The 17,815-nt window shown below is 33.5% G+C and overlaps 1 protein-coding gene across 1 annotated transcript; it reads left to right on the top strand.

Annotated features, from left to right (window-relative positions):
• Window positions 1-1,688: 1,688 nt before the first annotated feature.
• Window positions 1,689-2,738, top strand: LOC147285164 (pathogen-associated molecular patterns-induced protein A70-like). The gene has a single exon (XM_086245135.1). It carries the CDS (start codon window positions 1,797-1,799, stop codon window positions 2,520-2,522), a length of 726 nt encoding a protein of 241 aa, XP_086101261.1. The 5' UTR covers window positions 1,689-1,796; the 3' UTR covers window positions 2,523-2,738.
• Window positions 2,739-17,815: the final 15,077 nt, after the last annotated feature.

Genomic DNA, 17,815 nt, shown 5'->3' with positions numbered 1-17,815 from the left:
AAAAAAAGACAAAGGTCTTGGTCTTGGTCTTCTATTACCAACAAAAAAAAAAAAAAAAAACAAAGGGTCTTGGTCTTCCATTAATTTGTACTATTGCTAGCTGCCTTCTGTCCAAATTGTACAATTTTTATCTACTCCCCAATCAGCTTATTAGCACATTCTTATTATTTATATATCGATCCACATTTCTTTTTCTTTTATTACTCGGTCTCTACTTTGTAAAAATCGACAGAACGATCATGCCATGGTTCCTTTTTTCTCTTTCAAAACATATATAAATTGATATTTTGAGTGGAAGTGTGGAAGCAACAGAGAAAGCCTTGCTGCATCACAGCCTAGTTAATTTTTAATGCTTACTTTAAAAATCTGAGGATGGTGAAAGCATGCTCAACTTTGATATGTGTGTATGCATTGTGGTGACTGGTGGGTCTTAATTTAATTGATTTCAGGATTTGAATGACAACTATTGCTTTGCCAAGATGAAATTGGCTTTGAATTAATTGGATAGTTAATTATTTTGGTAGAAAATCTAGACAAGTTCTTTCTAGCTTGCTACGACCTCTTTTTTGTTTGGTCTGATCTAGGCTATCTAGCTACTACTTTTTTGTTTACGGCAATGAAACTTGATCTTGGCCGTCCATTAATGTCCAAGACAGCACACCATGCATGCATAGTTATATTATAGTCATGCTGCATGTAATGCTTTGCATGCCTAGTCTTTCTAGCAATAATTAATAAAGAATATATTGTCCATTATTTCATGCTTAATTAATCTTTCACACGATCTCTGTTTCCCAAGAAAAAGAATGCAAAAGTATTCAACGCAACTCATCGATATATTGCATTTTTGACATTGACGTACCCTTATAACAACAAGGCATTTGCATCTGATCTGAATCTGATCATGATAATAAAGTCAAAGTTAGGTCGATCGACTACATCTTATAATAATTTCCTTCAATACATTATAGTCTTCATGTTTGGTAACTCAAGACGGTGAATTCTATTCTTTAATTAAGTTATAGCATATGTTCAGCCAACCTTAATTAGCATTTTACCATAAAAGAGTAATTCGATCTCTTTGCTAAAATCTTAAGGGCATTCAACTCAAAAGCAATAATGTGAGATAATATTCTTCATATTCTTATATGTTTCCGTATATAAAATATATAATGTCATTCAAGTCAAATACATAACCAATTAAATGACTAATATTAAACAACACAACACGCTCCTAATATTAAACAACACGCTCCTAAATACATATGTGACATCACTAAAGGCTATAATTTCAAATTTTCAATGTAGAGCACAACCCTTTCACACCACAGAACCAACCCGGCCAAAAAACAAAGAAGAGTATTTATTTACCCTCAAGTGTTAAACTAGGGCAACTAAAAAGGTGACTAATCAAAATTTAGATGGGTCCAAAGAGGTCAAATAAAAGCATAAAATTTGTTCTTATGCTCGGTCCATTGATGTGATAAATAATTAAGTTCTGGAACTTATGCATCAACGTGTGAAAATATTAAAACCACGTGCCACACAATCATTGGTCCTTGGTTCCTCTCCTTTTCATGCTGCTTCCGGCAAGTTATAGTAGCAGACAAAAAACATCACCTCAGAGCTTCATATATACGTTCCCTCTATTGTCTTCCTCATCCGACATACCACTCTTTCACAAAAAAACACAACCAAAAGACAAAAGTGATCGAGCACAGAGCACTCCTCCATTTTCTCACCTCCCAAACAGGCTCTAACTCTCTTTCCCCCACAAAAGAAAAAGCAGCAACACCATGTGGGGTTTCATGGTCAGCTGGGTCACGCCCACCTCTCTCTTCATCTTCGTCAACTTCATGATCGGCGTCATAGTACTCACCTCTCGCTTTGGGACCCACAGAAACCCTCAACAACAACAACAAGAGCAACTCGCTCCCTACGACTCGCACCAACTCGTTCGAACCCCGTCGCTCTTGGAACGGGTCAGGTCCATCAACTTTTCCCTCTACAATTACGAACACCCCAACCCGGAAACCGAGTCTCTCCAGCACCACCCGACTGGACCCAATTACGTCACACAACATGATCATCAAAACCCGGATAACCCGACCGGGTTAGCCCGGACTCCCTCGCTCTTGGCCCGACTCAAGTCGATGGATTTCTCGTCTTTTTACAGATCGGAACACCCCGACCCGTATGAGTCCGAACACGAGGCCCGTGATCCTAAGCCGAAGCGTGAGAATTTGGTTCATCGGAGCAAGTCGGACTCGGGTGGTGGAGCTCCGGAACATCCGCCCGAGAAGATGAAAAAGTCGGTTAGCGAAAAATCGGGGCTCGGAGAGTTTGAGGAAAACGACGCCGTGAGGTACCGAAGGCCTGCGGCAGCGAGGGTGGAGAAGACGGCGTCGTTTGGGGGCGATGAAGAGGTTGACGCGAAAGCTGATGATTTTATTAACAGGTTTAAGCAGCAGCTGAAGTTGCAAAGACTTAACTCGCTCCTGCGTTACAAAACAAATGCTTAATAGAAGTAATTTAATTTAATTTAGTTATTTTTCCATTTGTCTTAATTTTTCGGTTTTTTCATAAATGTGGGTTTTATCTGCGAGAAAAATTTGAAATGATGCAATGAGTGTATACATTCATATTTCACAATATTTCCTCACATATTTGTTAGTATGACAATAAAGAAAAGATGTATACACTCCTATAAAATTGCCTTTATTCAGTTTTGTAGACTATTTTCAGGATTTTGTTGGTTGCTGATTTGCTTCATCTTTTTTCTTGTGGGGTTTTTGGTCATTTAACTCTTAGATCTACCAATGACTAAGCATTTGGAGTCACAAATTTTTCTCAAATGCTGAACGAAAAATGCGAATGTGGGAAAGGGTTTGAAAACTTGAAATGCTTGTCTCACACTCTGCATTATTAATTGCATTTATTTCCATATTTGTATTTTGCATTAAAAAATGACTCCAATGGTCACTGATGACTCTGAGTATTAGAGAATTCACTTCATGAATATCTAAGAAAAAAGAGTAATTTAATTAAGAGGAAATTACAGATTTAGTTTAGTTATTTTATACTTAGTTCAATTTTGGTTTACAATTTTTTTAAAATTATGTTTTAGTTCATTAATTGTTCTACTTGTTAAATAAAGATCCAGATTTATTTTCTCAAATTTGACCTGTATGTAGTTTAAATTTTGTGTTGATATTGTATATATTTATGTCCAAAATTATGTATCTTACGTTTTCGATGATGAAATTATATATATGCTTCTTGTCGATGGGACGCCAAGAAGTTTGCAATGGCAGCAGCCTAGACTACAGTGAATGAAAACAAAGAAAGAGAAATTAAATACAAGTGCAGATCATGGTTAACAAACTATTAATTATTAATTACTCCGCAAACCAGTACGTCATGAGTCTCATGACCCAAATCAACCATTTAGTGAAGAGCTGAGCTGGTACGTACACTTTATATATATCTTTGTTTAAAATCCCACATTCAGTTTCTTATAAGTTATAAACTCTGTGCCAAATTTTATGTATAATTAGTATTGGTTGGCCTTGTTTCTATCGAAAGACCATTAAATAGTTAGTTTTTTTTTCTCTTTCTTACTGGATAACTTGCAGTACGTTGCTCCAAAAAAAAACTTAATCCAAATATAAAATAAAATAAAAAAATAAGGGAGAGATGCATAGATTGAGAGAGAGAAGAGAGAAGAGAGAAGAGAGAGATAGAGAGATGCACATTATTATATGCGACTTTATAGTCTATATATAAAAAGTGTTTAGGTGACAGTATTTTATTTAGATAAGGATGAAATTATATGTTTGTTTTGAGGGGATCGGACGCTAAGTTGCTCTGCAGCATGGCATACACAGAACTAAATTAAGAATGATATATATATGCCAGAAAAAAACAAGGGAGCATAAAGAACTAAAAAAAAAAAAGACATAAGACCCATAAAGCAATAAAGAGTAATTGGCCATGGGTAACTCTTATTAGTATTCTTAATCAAAATTATTACATAAGAGGGACATATTTGTACCCATTTATTTTCTGCAGCAAGCTAGACATTGCAGAGACAACAATTAATTATGATGATTATTCTTGGAACAACCCTGGTAGCAAGAATTCACATAGCCTTCCACATAGCGTGTATCTGCAATGTCAAGCAATCAAACCATAAGTAATTGCACATATACTGAATACAAAAATATGTATAGTTTCCATTAAGCTAGCTAGAGATATAGAGTATTAATCAAATAGAACTAATTAATTGAGAAGCTGGGTGAAATTATATTAATCCCCCATTTGGAAGACTAATTAAGTACCCCATTCCCATTGTTATATATTATTAGAAGAAGCTGATGACATCAGATCATCAGAGACATGATCGATCATGACCATATTGAGCTATTGCAAACAAAAGCATGCAGAGCAAAACCACAGGCGTCCATACCTACTCTTTCTTTGATTGTTTGTTTTCGTACTTAATTTGTTTGATTGTCTAACTCACTGAGTTTGTTGGTGGTTGAAGAAGAGCCTAAAGCCACGATTTATAGGAGATCCTTTGGCTGTCTTTGGGATTTGGGAATGGCCTGTAATTTCAAAGCAAGATTGTAGCTAACATAGATAAGCTATAGTACAGCAGAAATCGAAGTCACATATGCGAATTTACAGCATAATTGTAGCTAGCTAGGTGCAATGGTGCATGCACGTTTCTTTTTTCATGGAGAATGAAGACCATGATAGAATTAGAGCATTCAATATCCCTCAGTTCAACCGTGGGCGGGACTGGGGCTGAGTGGGTGGGTGCGACGGGGATGGACTGTGTTGGTGGGGGAGAGGAGCCAGGGAGGGGCTGGCCGCTGGGTGCAATCGGGTGGGGGAGATGATTTTTTTAAAAATTTTTTTCTATTTTTTATTTGAATAAACTTTCGATTTTTCTTTTTTACATAAATAGTTATTGGGATCAAATAAGTAAATTGGTGGGTTTACTTAATTAAAAGAGTCTTTTTTTTTTCAATATTTTAAATGTTTTTATTATATGAATTGACAGAAATACTAGTAGGTGGTAGATTTGCCAATATGTAAAAGTACATGTACTAATTTGCCAAAAAAAAATTTATAGGTGATATTTGAGCACACCGTATGGGTGGTATTAGTGCAAAAAGCTAATATATATACTTACATGTTAAAGAAAAATAACACTATATAAATAGTTCTCATTGACAGTTTTCATTAGCTTTTAGTTAATTAACTACTAGTCTACTACTATGAATGAGAAGTTAGCTCTCCTCTTATTTCTGTGGATAATAACATGGACAAAGCCGGTGCCACTTTTTTTATATACATATATTGTAATTTGCCAAGCAGTTGTTTTACAAATTATGGTACACTACTAAGAATGAATATGTGAATCTGTTTACAAATTGAATACAGATTAAGACACATTGTATATAGTTTGCCAAGCAGTACGTTGTTTTACAAATTATGGTACGCAATTTTGATTTACACATCATCAGCAAGTACCTTGCAATTGGGTAATACCATAATACTGAACAAATTAGGAAAGATAGAGACATACATTATGAACCAAAATCAAAATAAATTAGGACCATAAATCAGTAAAGATCGACTAAAAAGCAATTGGATAATGCTTATTATTATTCTTGATAGAAGCCATTACATAACAGGGATATCTTTTTTCCCTTTTATTGTCTGCAGCAAGACATTGCAGAACCAACAACTCACACCGAATTATAAATAATTAACTATGATAATTATTCTTGGAGCAACCCTGGTAGCAAGAATTCACATAGCCTTCCACATAGTGCATATCTGCAATGTAAAGCAATAAAACCATAAGTAATTGCATATATATATGCACAACAAAAATACAAAATTAAGTACAAAAATTAATATCAATGACTATTAGTTTCCATTAAGCTAGAGATATAGAGTATTAATCAAAGAGAATTAATTAATTAATCACATAAATACCAGAAATGGAAGTTGTAGTGAAGGTGGCGGTGGCGGTGGTGGTGATGGAGTGGGCACAATTACGAGTGCAACCTAAGACAGCCGGAGGGGGGGAAAGATTGCATTTAACCATGCACAGACTAAAGCACACTGCATATCTAACTGGAGGAAAAATACGAAACAAGCATTTTAGACCACATTTTTTAGCACACGTTCCAACCTCCCCATCATTTGGAACAACTACCCCATTCCCATTGTTATTTTTAGAAGAAGCTGATGACATTAGATCATCAGAGACATGATCATGCTCAGCTTCAGCTATTGCAAGCACAAGCATGCACAACAAAAACACAGCTCTCAAAGCACTGGACTCCATAGCTACTAGATCTTTCTTTGATTTTTTTTTTTTTTTTTATCTCTGTCTCTCTTTGGTTCACTAACTCTCACTAAGTTTGTTGGCGGAGGGAGAAGAGCCTACAGGACAATTAATTTATACGAGGCCCTTTGGATCCATTTATGGGAAACCTGAAATTTCTATGCAAGATTGTGGATAACACAAGCTATAATTGAGCACAAATTGAAGTGTGACTGATTGATATAAAAAAAATTAGAGCATAATTGTAGCTAGAGATTTCCTTTTATGGTAAGTGAAGCCCATGATGATATGTGTGTGATGTGTGTCTGATGTGTCAATGTGTGTATATAGTAATCTATCCATTAGGGAATGCTATACAACAAGAAATAAGGAACATAAATCAGTATAACTAGCAATTGGGACGTAAATCTTATTATTTTCAGCAAGATTGTAGCTAACACAATTAGTTAAGCTATAACGGAGCAGAAATTGAAGTGATTGATCGATTTAAGATAATTTGCAGCATAATTGTAGCTATGTTCAATCTGTGTAATAAATGTGGAATTAGAGTAAGGAAAGATTGTTGAAATGTGGAATTTTTTGTGAGAGCAGTTTTGCTCACCTCCTTTAACTCAGGTGTATGCTCACCTCCCATCTAAAATGCTGACATGTGTTTAAAAAATTAACCATGAGTTAATCTATGGTATTTAATTATTTGTGATATTATAATGATGAGAGAGAAAAATAATTTGACAACTCTTTTCTACTTTTATCCTTATCTTTTATTACTCAACTTTTTTCACTTTTTTATTACCTATTAATTTTTATTTTCTCTTTTATTTAATTATTTCTAATAATTTTTGCTTCTTTTATTTTTTTGCTCTTCTCCAGTACGCCTCTAGTATCTAAAAAACCACATGCATTTAATAATTTTTGCTTTTTTTTTTTGCTCTTTTCTAGTAAGCCTCCAGTATCCAAAAAACCACATCCAATTTTTTTGGGTCGATTTCTCATGTATACACTTTTTATCTATTTTTTTAATTAATTAAAAAAAAAATCCAACAACACCTTTTTTTTTTTTTGCCTAAGAATTCTTCTTTTTTGTCTCATACATGACCTTTTCAGATCAAACAAATTCTTAGGTCAATCCAAGATGTTGCAGCATTTGAAGAGAGAAGAATAGTTGCAACGACATAATTTTTTTTTTTTTTTGAACTCATGTAACTTTTTTATTGGATTTTCTATGTATGTAAATGAGTTGTTTTAGATTTTTGTTTGGCCAACATTTTAGATTAAACTTTGCAAATGAGTTTTTTGTTCGAATTGCAAATGTGTTGTTAGAATATTTTATTTTTTAATTAATTAAAAAAATAGATAAATGTGTATACAAGAGAAGACCCAAAAAAATGGATGTGATTTTTTGAGTAATAGAGGCGTACTGGAGAAGAGCAAAAAAGTAAAAATTATTAGAAATAATTAAATAAAAGAGAAAAGACAAATTAACGGGTGATAAAAAAAAGTTGAGTAATAAAAGATAAGGATAAAATAAGAAAAGAGTTGTCAAATTATTTTTCTCTCTCATCATTATAACATCATAAATAATTAAATACAATGGATTAACTCATGGTTAGTTTTTTAAACACGTGGCAGTATTTTAGATGAGAGGTGAGCATACACCTGAGTTAAAGGAGGTGAGCAAAACTGCTCTCATTTTTTGTTATATCGGAGGGAATGAACTCTGGACCTAACCATTATCTCACCCACCCTTATTATTTGGGCTAACCCTAAGGAGTTGTTGGAATGTGAAATAGTTTTTTTTAAAAAAATTTGAAATAACCTGCCAAAATTAAATAAACCTTAGTAGTAAATGTATTGTTTTTAAGAACCTAGCGCGCGAGCTGCGATAACAAGCAACGCAGTCATCATACCAATGATAATCAAACTCCTAAAATTATGAGTAATAAACGTGAAATAATAAAACGTTGAATTTTACTACAATAAATAAAAAAATATATACAAAAAGGTATTATGTGAACATGCAAAGCTTAAAAAACCGAAATGAACAAAAATATATGGCTAATGTGGAGGGTATCAAATATTTAGATGCTCATTTATGGAGTTTTCTCCATTTGCCCTCGTGGAGGTTATCAAATATATGGCTAATGTGGAGGGTATCAAATATTTACTTGAGCCATATGCTCATTTCTAGAGTTTTCTCCATTTGCCCTCGTTTTCAATGTCTCTTCAATAAGCATCGGGCAACCGCTACCTCCGCTTATTCTCGACTCCTGGCCCGTCATCTTCGTCAGATTCGAGAATACTCTTTGATCTTCGGCGATGATGTTTGGATCATGGTTGTCGCAAAGCGATCCTGTGCCCTTTGGCACGGGTGGTCGCTACACCTTTGGAAGATGTGCGCTTCGGCTCGGGTGTTCGCACCTCCATCTTCTCCTCTTTCGGTGTCTCTCTGGCTCTTTTGGTGGCGGTGGTGTCTGCTGGATGCTGATGTGATGACAGGCTTGGGCTTTTGTGGATACTGCTCCCTTCCACCTAACGGTGTCTATCCTCCTCCGATCCATGGTGGCAGCGTGGTCCTCCCGTATCACCCCTTGTGCCTTGGATTTGGTCTTTTGTTTAGATGGGTTTATTTTATTTTGGGCTTTTCAGTTTTAGTTTGTATTGTTTTGGGTCTCTGGACTGTTGGCTTTGTACTTTGTTTGCCTATTGGGCTTATTTAATACATGGCTGATTTGACAAAAAAAAAAAAATTTAGATGCTGATGTGTATACAATGAAAGGACTAATTAAATTTATAATCTAAAACGTCATCAGATTTATATTTAAAAATAATCTTATCAATGGACTCTAATTTACAAACCTATACTATATAATCTTTGCAACTCCATGATTTAGAACTTGGAAGTGGATTTGCACGAAGAAAGAATGATGGAGGCTCTTTGATCCTGCTGAAAAAAAACCTTACTCTTGGCATTGAGAAATAAAAGTTAATGAAGATTCTGCCTTTCTATTTGCTTGATTATATTTTAAAAATAACATTAATTTTAATTATTCTTATTTCTATGTCATTGCCAAGTCGTATATGGAAGCAATTAACCTTAACTTTTTTAATCCCTTAGATGTAACATTGTAATATTATTTGTAAAACTATTTGTTCCATGATCCTAACGGCCCATTATTAATATATATATATATATATATATATATTTGCACCATTTTTCTTATGTTGATAATTTAAAGCAAAAGTGTACCAAGCTAGCTAGCTAGATTTTTGTCTTTTCATGGAGATTGATGAACCCCGGCCACAGTAAAGCCCAAAACATGTCTCCGATGCCCAAAATATGAATTCCGAGAGAAATTATAGCTTGCTAGCTAGGAGTTTCTTCATCGATCAGTTGCTGATTTGCAGTTCCTTCGAATTATCTATTTATCTAATTATTTACATTTTTCACTAAGCAGTACGTTCCTTTGATATAGATGATATGATATACGACTCCTCTATTTAATGGACCTTCAACATCTCACTTTGCGCGCCCTCTGCTCTCTAATATTCTGATTGTATTTCTTGAATGCTTTAATTGATAACTTCTATGATCTATCCTCTATATGCTCATTCTTGTCAAGCTTTTTCATGGTGTACAAACATTTTAGGGAAATTAATTGCAATTTTTTTTCTTTCAAATAAACAAGGAAACGGAACAAAGAAAATGAATGAAAAGGAAAAAACAATCACGCGCATATTGAACAAGAAAGGTAAAAAAGAAAAAAAGGCAATATAGAAATATGAAAAGTAATTGGGTAACATTATTATTATTTTCAATCGAAATTATTACAAGCACCACTAGTACAGAAGTTGCCCATTTATTTTATGAAGCAAGACGTTGGAGTGCTGGAGGCAGGAAACAACAACTAGCTACTTAATTATTAATTAAACGTGCTTGAATTTGTTGGAGCAGCTTTCATAGCAAGAATCAATGTAGCCTTCCACGTAGTGCTTATCTACAGTGTAAGCAAAAAAACCATAAATAATAAAATATGAAGAGCCAAAAATAATATAAATTAATTTGTATCAATTAAGGAGCATAAAAAAATGAAAGAGTAAAAAAGTGAAAAATTATTGAATAATCTGATATATACCTTTAAGATTGGAACCTGCTATGGCTACGATGGATTTGGCACAATTACGTGTACAGCCAACCACAGCCGCCTCGGAGGGAGGCAAGGCACCATGCTTGCAATGAACCATGCAGCGGACAAAGCACCTCATGTTGGCCTTGCATTGCTTCCCACATTTTATGCCACACTTAAAACTCCTGCCGAGTCGCCCATTTGGAACCACTTGATCATCATTTTCATTCTTAATATTGGCCAGCTCCAACTCTGAGGAATGAACTCCCACATTGGAGTTAGCAGATGACAGATCATCAAAGTCAAACACTCGATCACCATCTGCTTGAGCTATTGCAAGCACAAGCATACTCATCAAAACCACAACTCTCACAACACAGGAATCCATATAGATCTAGCTCCTACTATTCCTTTGATGATTTTGTTAATTTCTGACACTGATTGATTGATTCTCTAACTTTGTGAATTGGTGGAGATTGATGAGCCTAAAGCCACAATTTATAGGAGACCCTTTTGCTCCATCTATGGGAATTAATCCCTGTGATTTCTAAGCAGGATTGTTGCTAAATTGAAGTGATTAATTGATGGATATAAGAGAATTTAGAGCATAATTGTAGGTAGGTGTTATTTTATTATGGAAAGTGAAGCCCATAATAATATGCGCCTTATGTGTGTTTGATGTGTCTGTGTGTATATATTTTAATCAATCCATATATTAATTAAGGAATGCTACATTAATTTTGATTTCTCATTTCATGGAAATGATAGAATGTTGATTTTCTTAATCAACTCCACTTCCTATAAGAGAAATTACAGCATAATTGTAGCTAGGTGTTTTTTTCTATATAGAGTACGTGAAGCCCGGCCATGATGATATGCGTTCCTAATTTCTAATTAGGATTGTAGCTAACACAATGCATAAATTGAAATGATTGATCGATATAAGATAATTTAGAGCGTAATTGTACCTAGCTTAGGATAAGTACGTGATGACACCTACAATTAATATTGTTGCATGTAATTAACACCGTTTTGTATTCATACATCACATATATATATATATTAATTATTCCATCTGATCTGTTGCACCTCCCTCGATTAAGGCTAAAGGAATGTTACATTAAATCTGTACGTATTCTCCTTTCAAAGATATTACAGAGCGTTGATTTTCCTAATCAACTGCAGTTCCTTTGATTTTGCTGATCATAGCTGTAATGGATATTTTTTTTTGTAGGGCACTGGATAATTTCTTTTTCTTTATGCAGATTTGCAGTTGATCAATTTTATTACATCTTTTTGTCTTTTTCCTTTTCGAAAACAAATCTTTTTTTTTTTGTCTGCATAAATTTCCTTGTGATATATATATATATATATATATTTTGAGAAGTTCTTTGTGACAGCTTCATTTGGTCACATAATTAACTCAAGGGTAAAAATGATATTATAGCAATTGTTAAGAGTCTATCAAACTATAACGTCCAAACAATCAAAAAGTAAAATATCATGTTTACTAGTGGGATAGCTAACTAATTAAGTGAAAGTGAGATTTACACTCTTAAATTGCGCACACATGTGCATTATTTGTCATAAATTGAACGAAATTATGAAATTAATTAGACATGATAAATTTTTAACCACGATACAATTAAAAATTCTTAAATCATGATAGTAACAATGAAAAATTGGTACTTTATATTCAAGGGACCATTTATTCAATTTAACCAAATATATATATAGACCCCTTCAAGTGTGGAAGATCCCACAATTAAGCTTATTTGTGGGATGGGACAAATGGGTCTACTTCATGTAGTTTTTCAACAATCCGAACGTCTATTTTCTAGATCTCTATTCATAAAACATCCTTGCAAAAAATTAGTCAAATCAGAAATCACTTACCTATCTAATTTTGATCATACAAATAGACGGTTTTGTCAAAAATATTTGGTTCATCTATTTGTTTAATCAAAGTTAGATAGGCAAATGATTTCCGATTTAGCTAATTTTTTGTAAGGATGATCTTTGAATAGAAACCTAAAGAATAGACGGTTCGAATCATTAAAATATTATATGGAGTGAGCCATATGAGGGATCCCACAAATAAAATTATTTATTTGATCTCACACTTGAAGGGGACTGTATACACATATATATATATATACTTACATGTTAGGAAAATAACACTATATTTATAGTTCTCATTGACAGTTTTCATTAGCTTTTTAGCTCTCCTCTTATTTCTGTGGATAATAACATGGACAAAGCCGATGCCACTTTATTTATATACATTGTAATTTGCTGATTTACAAATTATCAGCAAGTACCTTGCAATTGGGTAATACTGAACAAATTAGGAAAGACAGAGACATACATTATGAACCAAAATCAAAATACATTAGGACCATATATCAGTAAAGATCGACTAAAAAGCAATTGTATAATGCTTATTATTATTCTTGATAGAAGCCATTAATTACATAACAGGGATATCTTTTTTCCCTTTTATTGTCTGCAGCAAGATATTGCAGAACCAACAACTCACACCGAATTATAAATAATTAATTATGATAATTATTCTTGGAGCAACCCTGGTAGCAAGAATTCACATAGCCTTCCACATAGTGCATATCTGCAATGTAAAGCAATAAAACCATAATTAAGTAATTGCATATATGCACAACAAAATACAAAAGTACAAAAATTAATATCAATAACTACTAGTTTCCATTAAGCTAGAGATATAGAGTATTAATCAAAGAGAATTAATTAATTAATCGCATAAATACCAGAAATGGAAGCTGTAGTGATGGTGGCGGTGGCGGTGGCGGTGGCGGTGGCGGTGATGGAGTGGGCACAATTACGAGTGCAACCTAAGACAGCCGGAGGGGGGGAAAGATTGCATTTAACCATGCACAGACTAAAGCACACTGCATATCTAACTGGAGGAAAAATACGAAACAAGCATTTTAGACCACATTTTTTAGCACACGTTCCAACCTCCCTATCATTTGGAACAACTACCCCATTCCCATTGTTATTTTTAGAAGAAGCTGATGACATTAGATCATCAGAGACATGATCATGCTCAGCTTCAGCTATTGCAAGCACAAGCATGCACAACAAAAACACAGCTCTCAAAGCACTGGACTCCATAGCTACTAGATCTTTCTTTGATTTTTTTTTTTTTTTTATCTCTCTCTCTTTGGTTCACTAACTCTCACTAAGTTTGTTGGCGGAGGGAGAAGAGCCTACAGGACAATTAATTTATACGAGGCCCTTTGGATCCATTTATGGGAAACCTGAAATTTCTATGCAAGATTGTGGATAACACAAGCTATAATTGAGCACAAATTGAAGTGTGACTGATTGATATAAAAAAAATTAGAGCATAATTGTAGCTAGAGATTTCCTTTTATGGTAAGTGAAGCCCATGATGATGTGTGTGATGTGTGTCTGATGTGTCAATGTGTGTATATATTAATCTATCCGGCCATTAATTAGGGAATGCTGTACAACAAGAAATAAGAAACATAAATCAGTATAACTAGTAATTGGGTAAATCTTATAATTTTCAGTCGAAAATATTACATATAATTCAAGGATAGATGTGAAAAGGACCAATTCTCTTTTACGTCTAAGAAGCCCAATTCTCAGTAACAGGCCCAAAAGCAATATTGCATGCGTCTCAGTAAAGATTTAAACTGAATTATTATTATTTTTTTTTTTCTAAGGAAAGGCCTTCAGGCTAATTATTCATTAGACTTTCTCTAAGCAAGTACATTATGATTCATATAAAATACAAGCCACAAAGGACATTTTTCAATCCACATCAAAGGATGATCTAAATCAATGCTAAATTAAACTGAAAAGTTCAAAAAGCAAATGAAGTCTAACGATACTTAAAAAAGTTTTACATCATAGTCTAATGATATTATTTGAACCCAAAATTAACTAAAATTCATACTGAACAATAAAAACAAAAAAAAGAAACAACAAGACTAACTAAAATTTATGCTCATCCCATGGCCATATGACTTGTGGGGATCCAACCTCATCTTCTGTTTTTTCCTCACTCTCCATAGGTTGCTTTCCTTTGGTCTTGGAGGCTGCAGCACTACTATAGTATTCATGGAAAAAGATAATTCAAATTAAACATATTACCAAATTAAGGCAGTAATTCTTATATTTACATAAAGATCACTCAAATTATTTAATTTATCGGCACATATATTGTTCTGAGCTACAGAAAATGCACATGATTAAACAATTATATATGTAACGAAGATAAAGAAAATATTTAACAATTAATTCGTTTTGTAACATTATCTTTTATTAGTTTCTTACTTTTAACTTAGAGAGAGACAACAAACACAGAAAAGAGAAAAGAAAGAGATTGATAGTGATATACAAGAGATCAAGTGAGCTATAATAAAGAAACATGAATTTCATAAATTATTTTTAGTTTTTAATTCGATCAAAAGAGTGGATATATTATACAAGCTCTACCTATAATTCATACACTGTGTACGTGAGAGAGTAAAATAATGTAGGGTCCTGACACAAGGTGCTTGGTAGCTTACTTAAAAAGTTTTTTTATAAAAATATGACACAAATGTAGTGATATACTATTGGTATATATGAATTTTTAAGAATTAGAAAAATATTTAAGTGGCCAGGCTACAAGTATCGTTCAATATAACATATCAAACTATTTATAATATAAGTGTTATTAATTTATATTCCTGCCTAAACGGTCAGACAAAAAGTAAACATAACAAACTATTCACTATATAAGTGTTATTAATTTGCATTCCCGCGCAAGCGCGGGAATGAATGCATTGTGAGAGTACGTAAACAATGTTTCCTTTTTAGAAATCATCAACCACGACCATGCATTAAGAGATCAAGAACGTATGTAAACAATGTTTTCTTTTGATAAATCATATCATCACGCAAGTTCTCTCTTTCTCTCTCGCGACTCTTTCTTTAAATTTTAAAAATAAAAATTAAGACATTATCAAAGGGTCTTATAAGTTTTTCCCAACCTGGATTCTCCTAGTGCATAATTTCCTCGTTGCTGATGAGATTCCACTACTAGTTCCATGCGCTGGATGTCAAAGGCCTCCTCATCTCCACCTTCTTTCAAATTCGACCAGTAATTGTATGCATGTTCATATTTTTTCATCTCACTCATCAATTCAGGCGGCTACAATATTACACATAAAATGCAATAATATTTACAAATTAAAAATTTTAATTGCTCTTTCTTTTGTGAAAAAAATTAAAAGTATAATGCCAAATTTTTTTTAATTAAAAAAAGAAGAAGAGAGAGGATCATGGTCTTACTAGATTGATACAATCAGATTGATCTTGAACTTCTTGATTTTGTTGTTGCAGCTGCTTCTCAAGTATCTCTTTTTCCCTAAAACATGCCAGCTGCTGATTCACAACTTGAAGCTCTTTCTCAAAGGACTGTACTTGGTCAAGAAGACCACGAAAGACACCAAAGGAGCCATGCACTGGATCAATATTCCTTGCATTCCCTTCACTGAGAATGCTCTCTGCAGTTGCTTGTCTTTTATCTGGCTCAACATTGGCTATCATCTTTTGTATGTTGCTCACACCGAAGATCTTATGAGCACTCTGAAACTCATACAACTTACTGGCTGGAAAGTAGGGAGCCAGTTCACAGTTGTCTCCACATTTTTTCCTCTGAAGCTTGCAGGAAGCACAAGGTACATATAGAGGAGGAAGAGCCTCCTCCTGCTCCTCTTGTTGATCATCTCTATCATTCATGATTAATCACAAGTTTTTATCAAGGAATTTTTGATTGGGAGGTATGTAGCTATGAAATAAAGCAAAGGTCATGTGCAAGCAAGAGAATGTAGCAATGAACTAAGGGGGGTTGAATAGTTGGTTATAGTTTTTTAGGGCTTTAATTTGTCTTTTTGGTCAAAATAGGTAGGTAATTAATTTGTTTAAATGAATTGGATACAACATCAGATTTTGTGTAGGCTGTTTTGGCATCTTAAATTTATAAATTGGATTTGCAAGCACAACTCAAAAACAAGTGGATTATTAAGTGATTTACCTGGACAATAAAAGCACAATGGTGTGGTACATAAAAGAATAATGAAACTGCTCTGTATATAAGTTTTAATATGTTACCATATATTGTTTGAATAAAAGTTTTAATATGTTACCATATATTGTTTGAATAATTAATTATAGGATTTTAAAATTCTTTCTTGTCTTATTTTTAACATAGTTAAGAGTTAGGCCCAGCATTGCCCATGGTCCATTTGTACTTGTGTCATGCCTTAAGGGGGTTGGACCCATAAGCCTTTTTTCATTTGTTTTTTTGAAATTTTTTTCATTATTTCTTCATTATAATTAAATTTTAATTTTTTTGTTGACATTTTTTTATAAAAGATAAAAAACAATGTTAAATAAGCCATGCCTAGTTCGGGCCAATTTTGTGCTTGTGTTCATGTTCTTGTTGTGCCACATTAGATGGGCCAAAAACTCCAGCCCAGCCCAACCAATTACTTGTGAAGTGCTCTTGCCGCTCGGCTTCTTTCGTGCTTGTGCTGTATCATGCATGTTTAATAGTGCCGTGCTCATGCTGACCTAGCCTGTTTGACACTCCTACTTCATTCACATTACAAAGTATTATACTATTATGAATCCATTTAATATTTTACTCTCTACCATTAAATAAAAAATTACATAGCTATAATTAAAAGTCAAGCAAAAATATATTTGTGACTATTTGGTCTAGAGTATGACACCTAGCTAGTCTTCCTTTGTGCTACTTTATTTTGGATTCCCAACATATACATACCATGAAATAAGGCTCTCAATTTTGGACATTACATAAGTTTTCATCCCTATGAAATATGGCAACTAGGTGGTAATTAAATTCATTAAAAAAAAAAAAAAAGACAACTTCATGAGTTTCCACTTTCCTTTGAATGAAATTCATGAAATATAACTCAAATTTTGCTTCATGATACAAATGAAAGTTTATCAAAATATTTGGATTTGGAACTTTAGGAATTCAAAATGTTTAATTATTAATTTAAGAGAATATTGTTAGTCGACATGAGTACGACGTACACTTGAAAGGTATGTGAAGGATCAATTTATACATACATACATCTTCTTTTGTGAACTAAACATTATTATTTGAGTAAAAAAAAGTTACATGTGTCCATCACGTACAATTAGATTAACGAAAATACATGAATTTAACGATTTTGACTAAAACTGTTAACGGTTTGTAATCACATGGACAAACTACAGAAATTGAAATGAAAAAAAATTA

This window comes from Dryas octopetala, chromosome 5 (genome assembly GCF_963921425.1).
Source record: "Dryas octopetala chromosome 5, drDryOcto1.1, whole genome shotgun sequence".
Taxonomy (NCBI): domain Eukaryota; kingdom Viridiplantae; phylum Streptophyta; class Magnoliopsida; order Rosales; family Rosaceae; genus Dryas; species Dryas octopetala.
This window is presented reverse-complemented; position numbering and strand designations above follow the sequence as displayed.

Bases quoted from the DNA above. Each gene is read 5' to 3' on its own strand.
- LOC147285164 (XM_086245135.1), top strand. From the start codon at position 1,797: ATGTGGGGTTTCATGGTCAGCTGGGTCACGCCCACCTCTCTCTTCATC.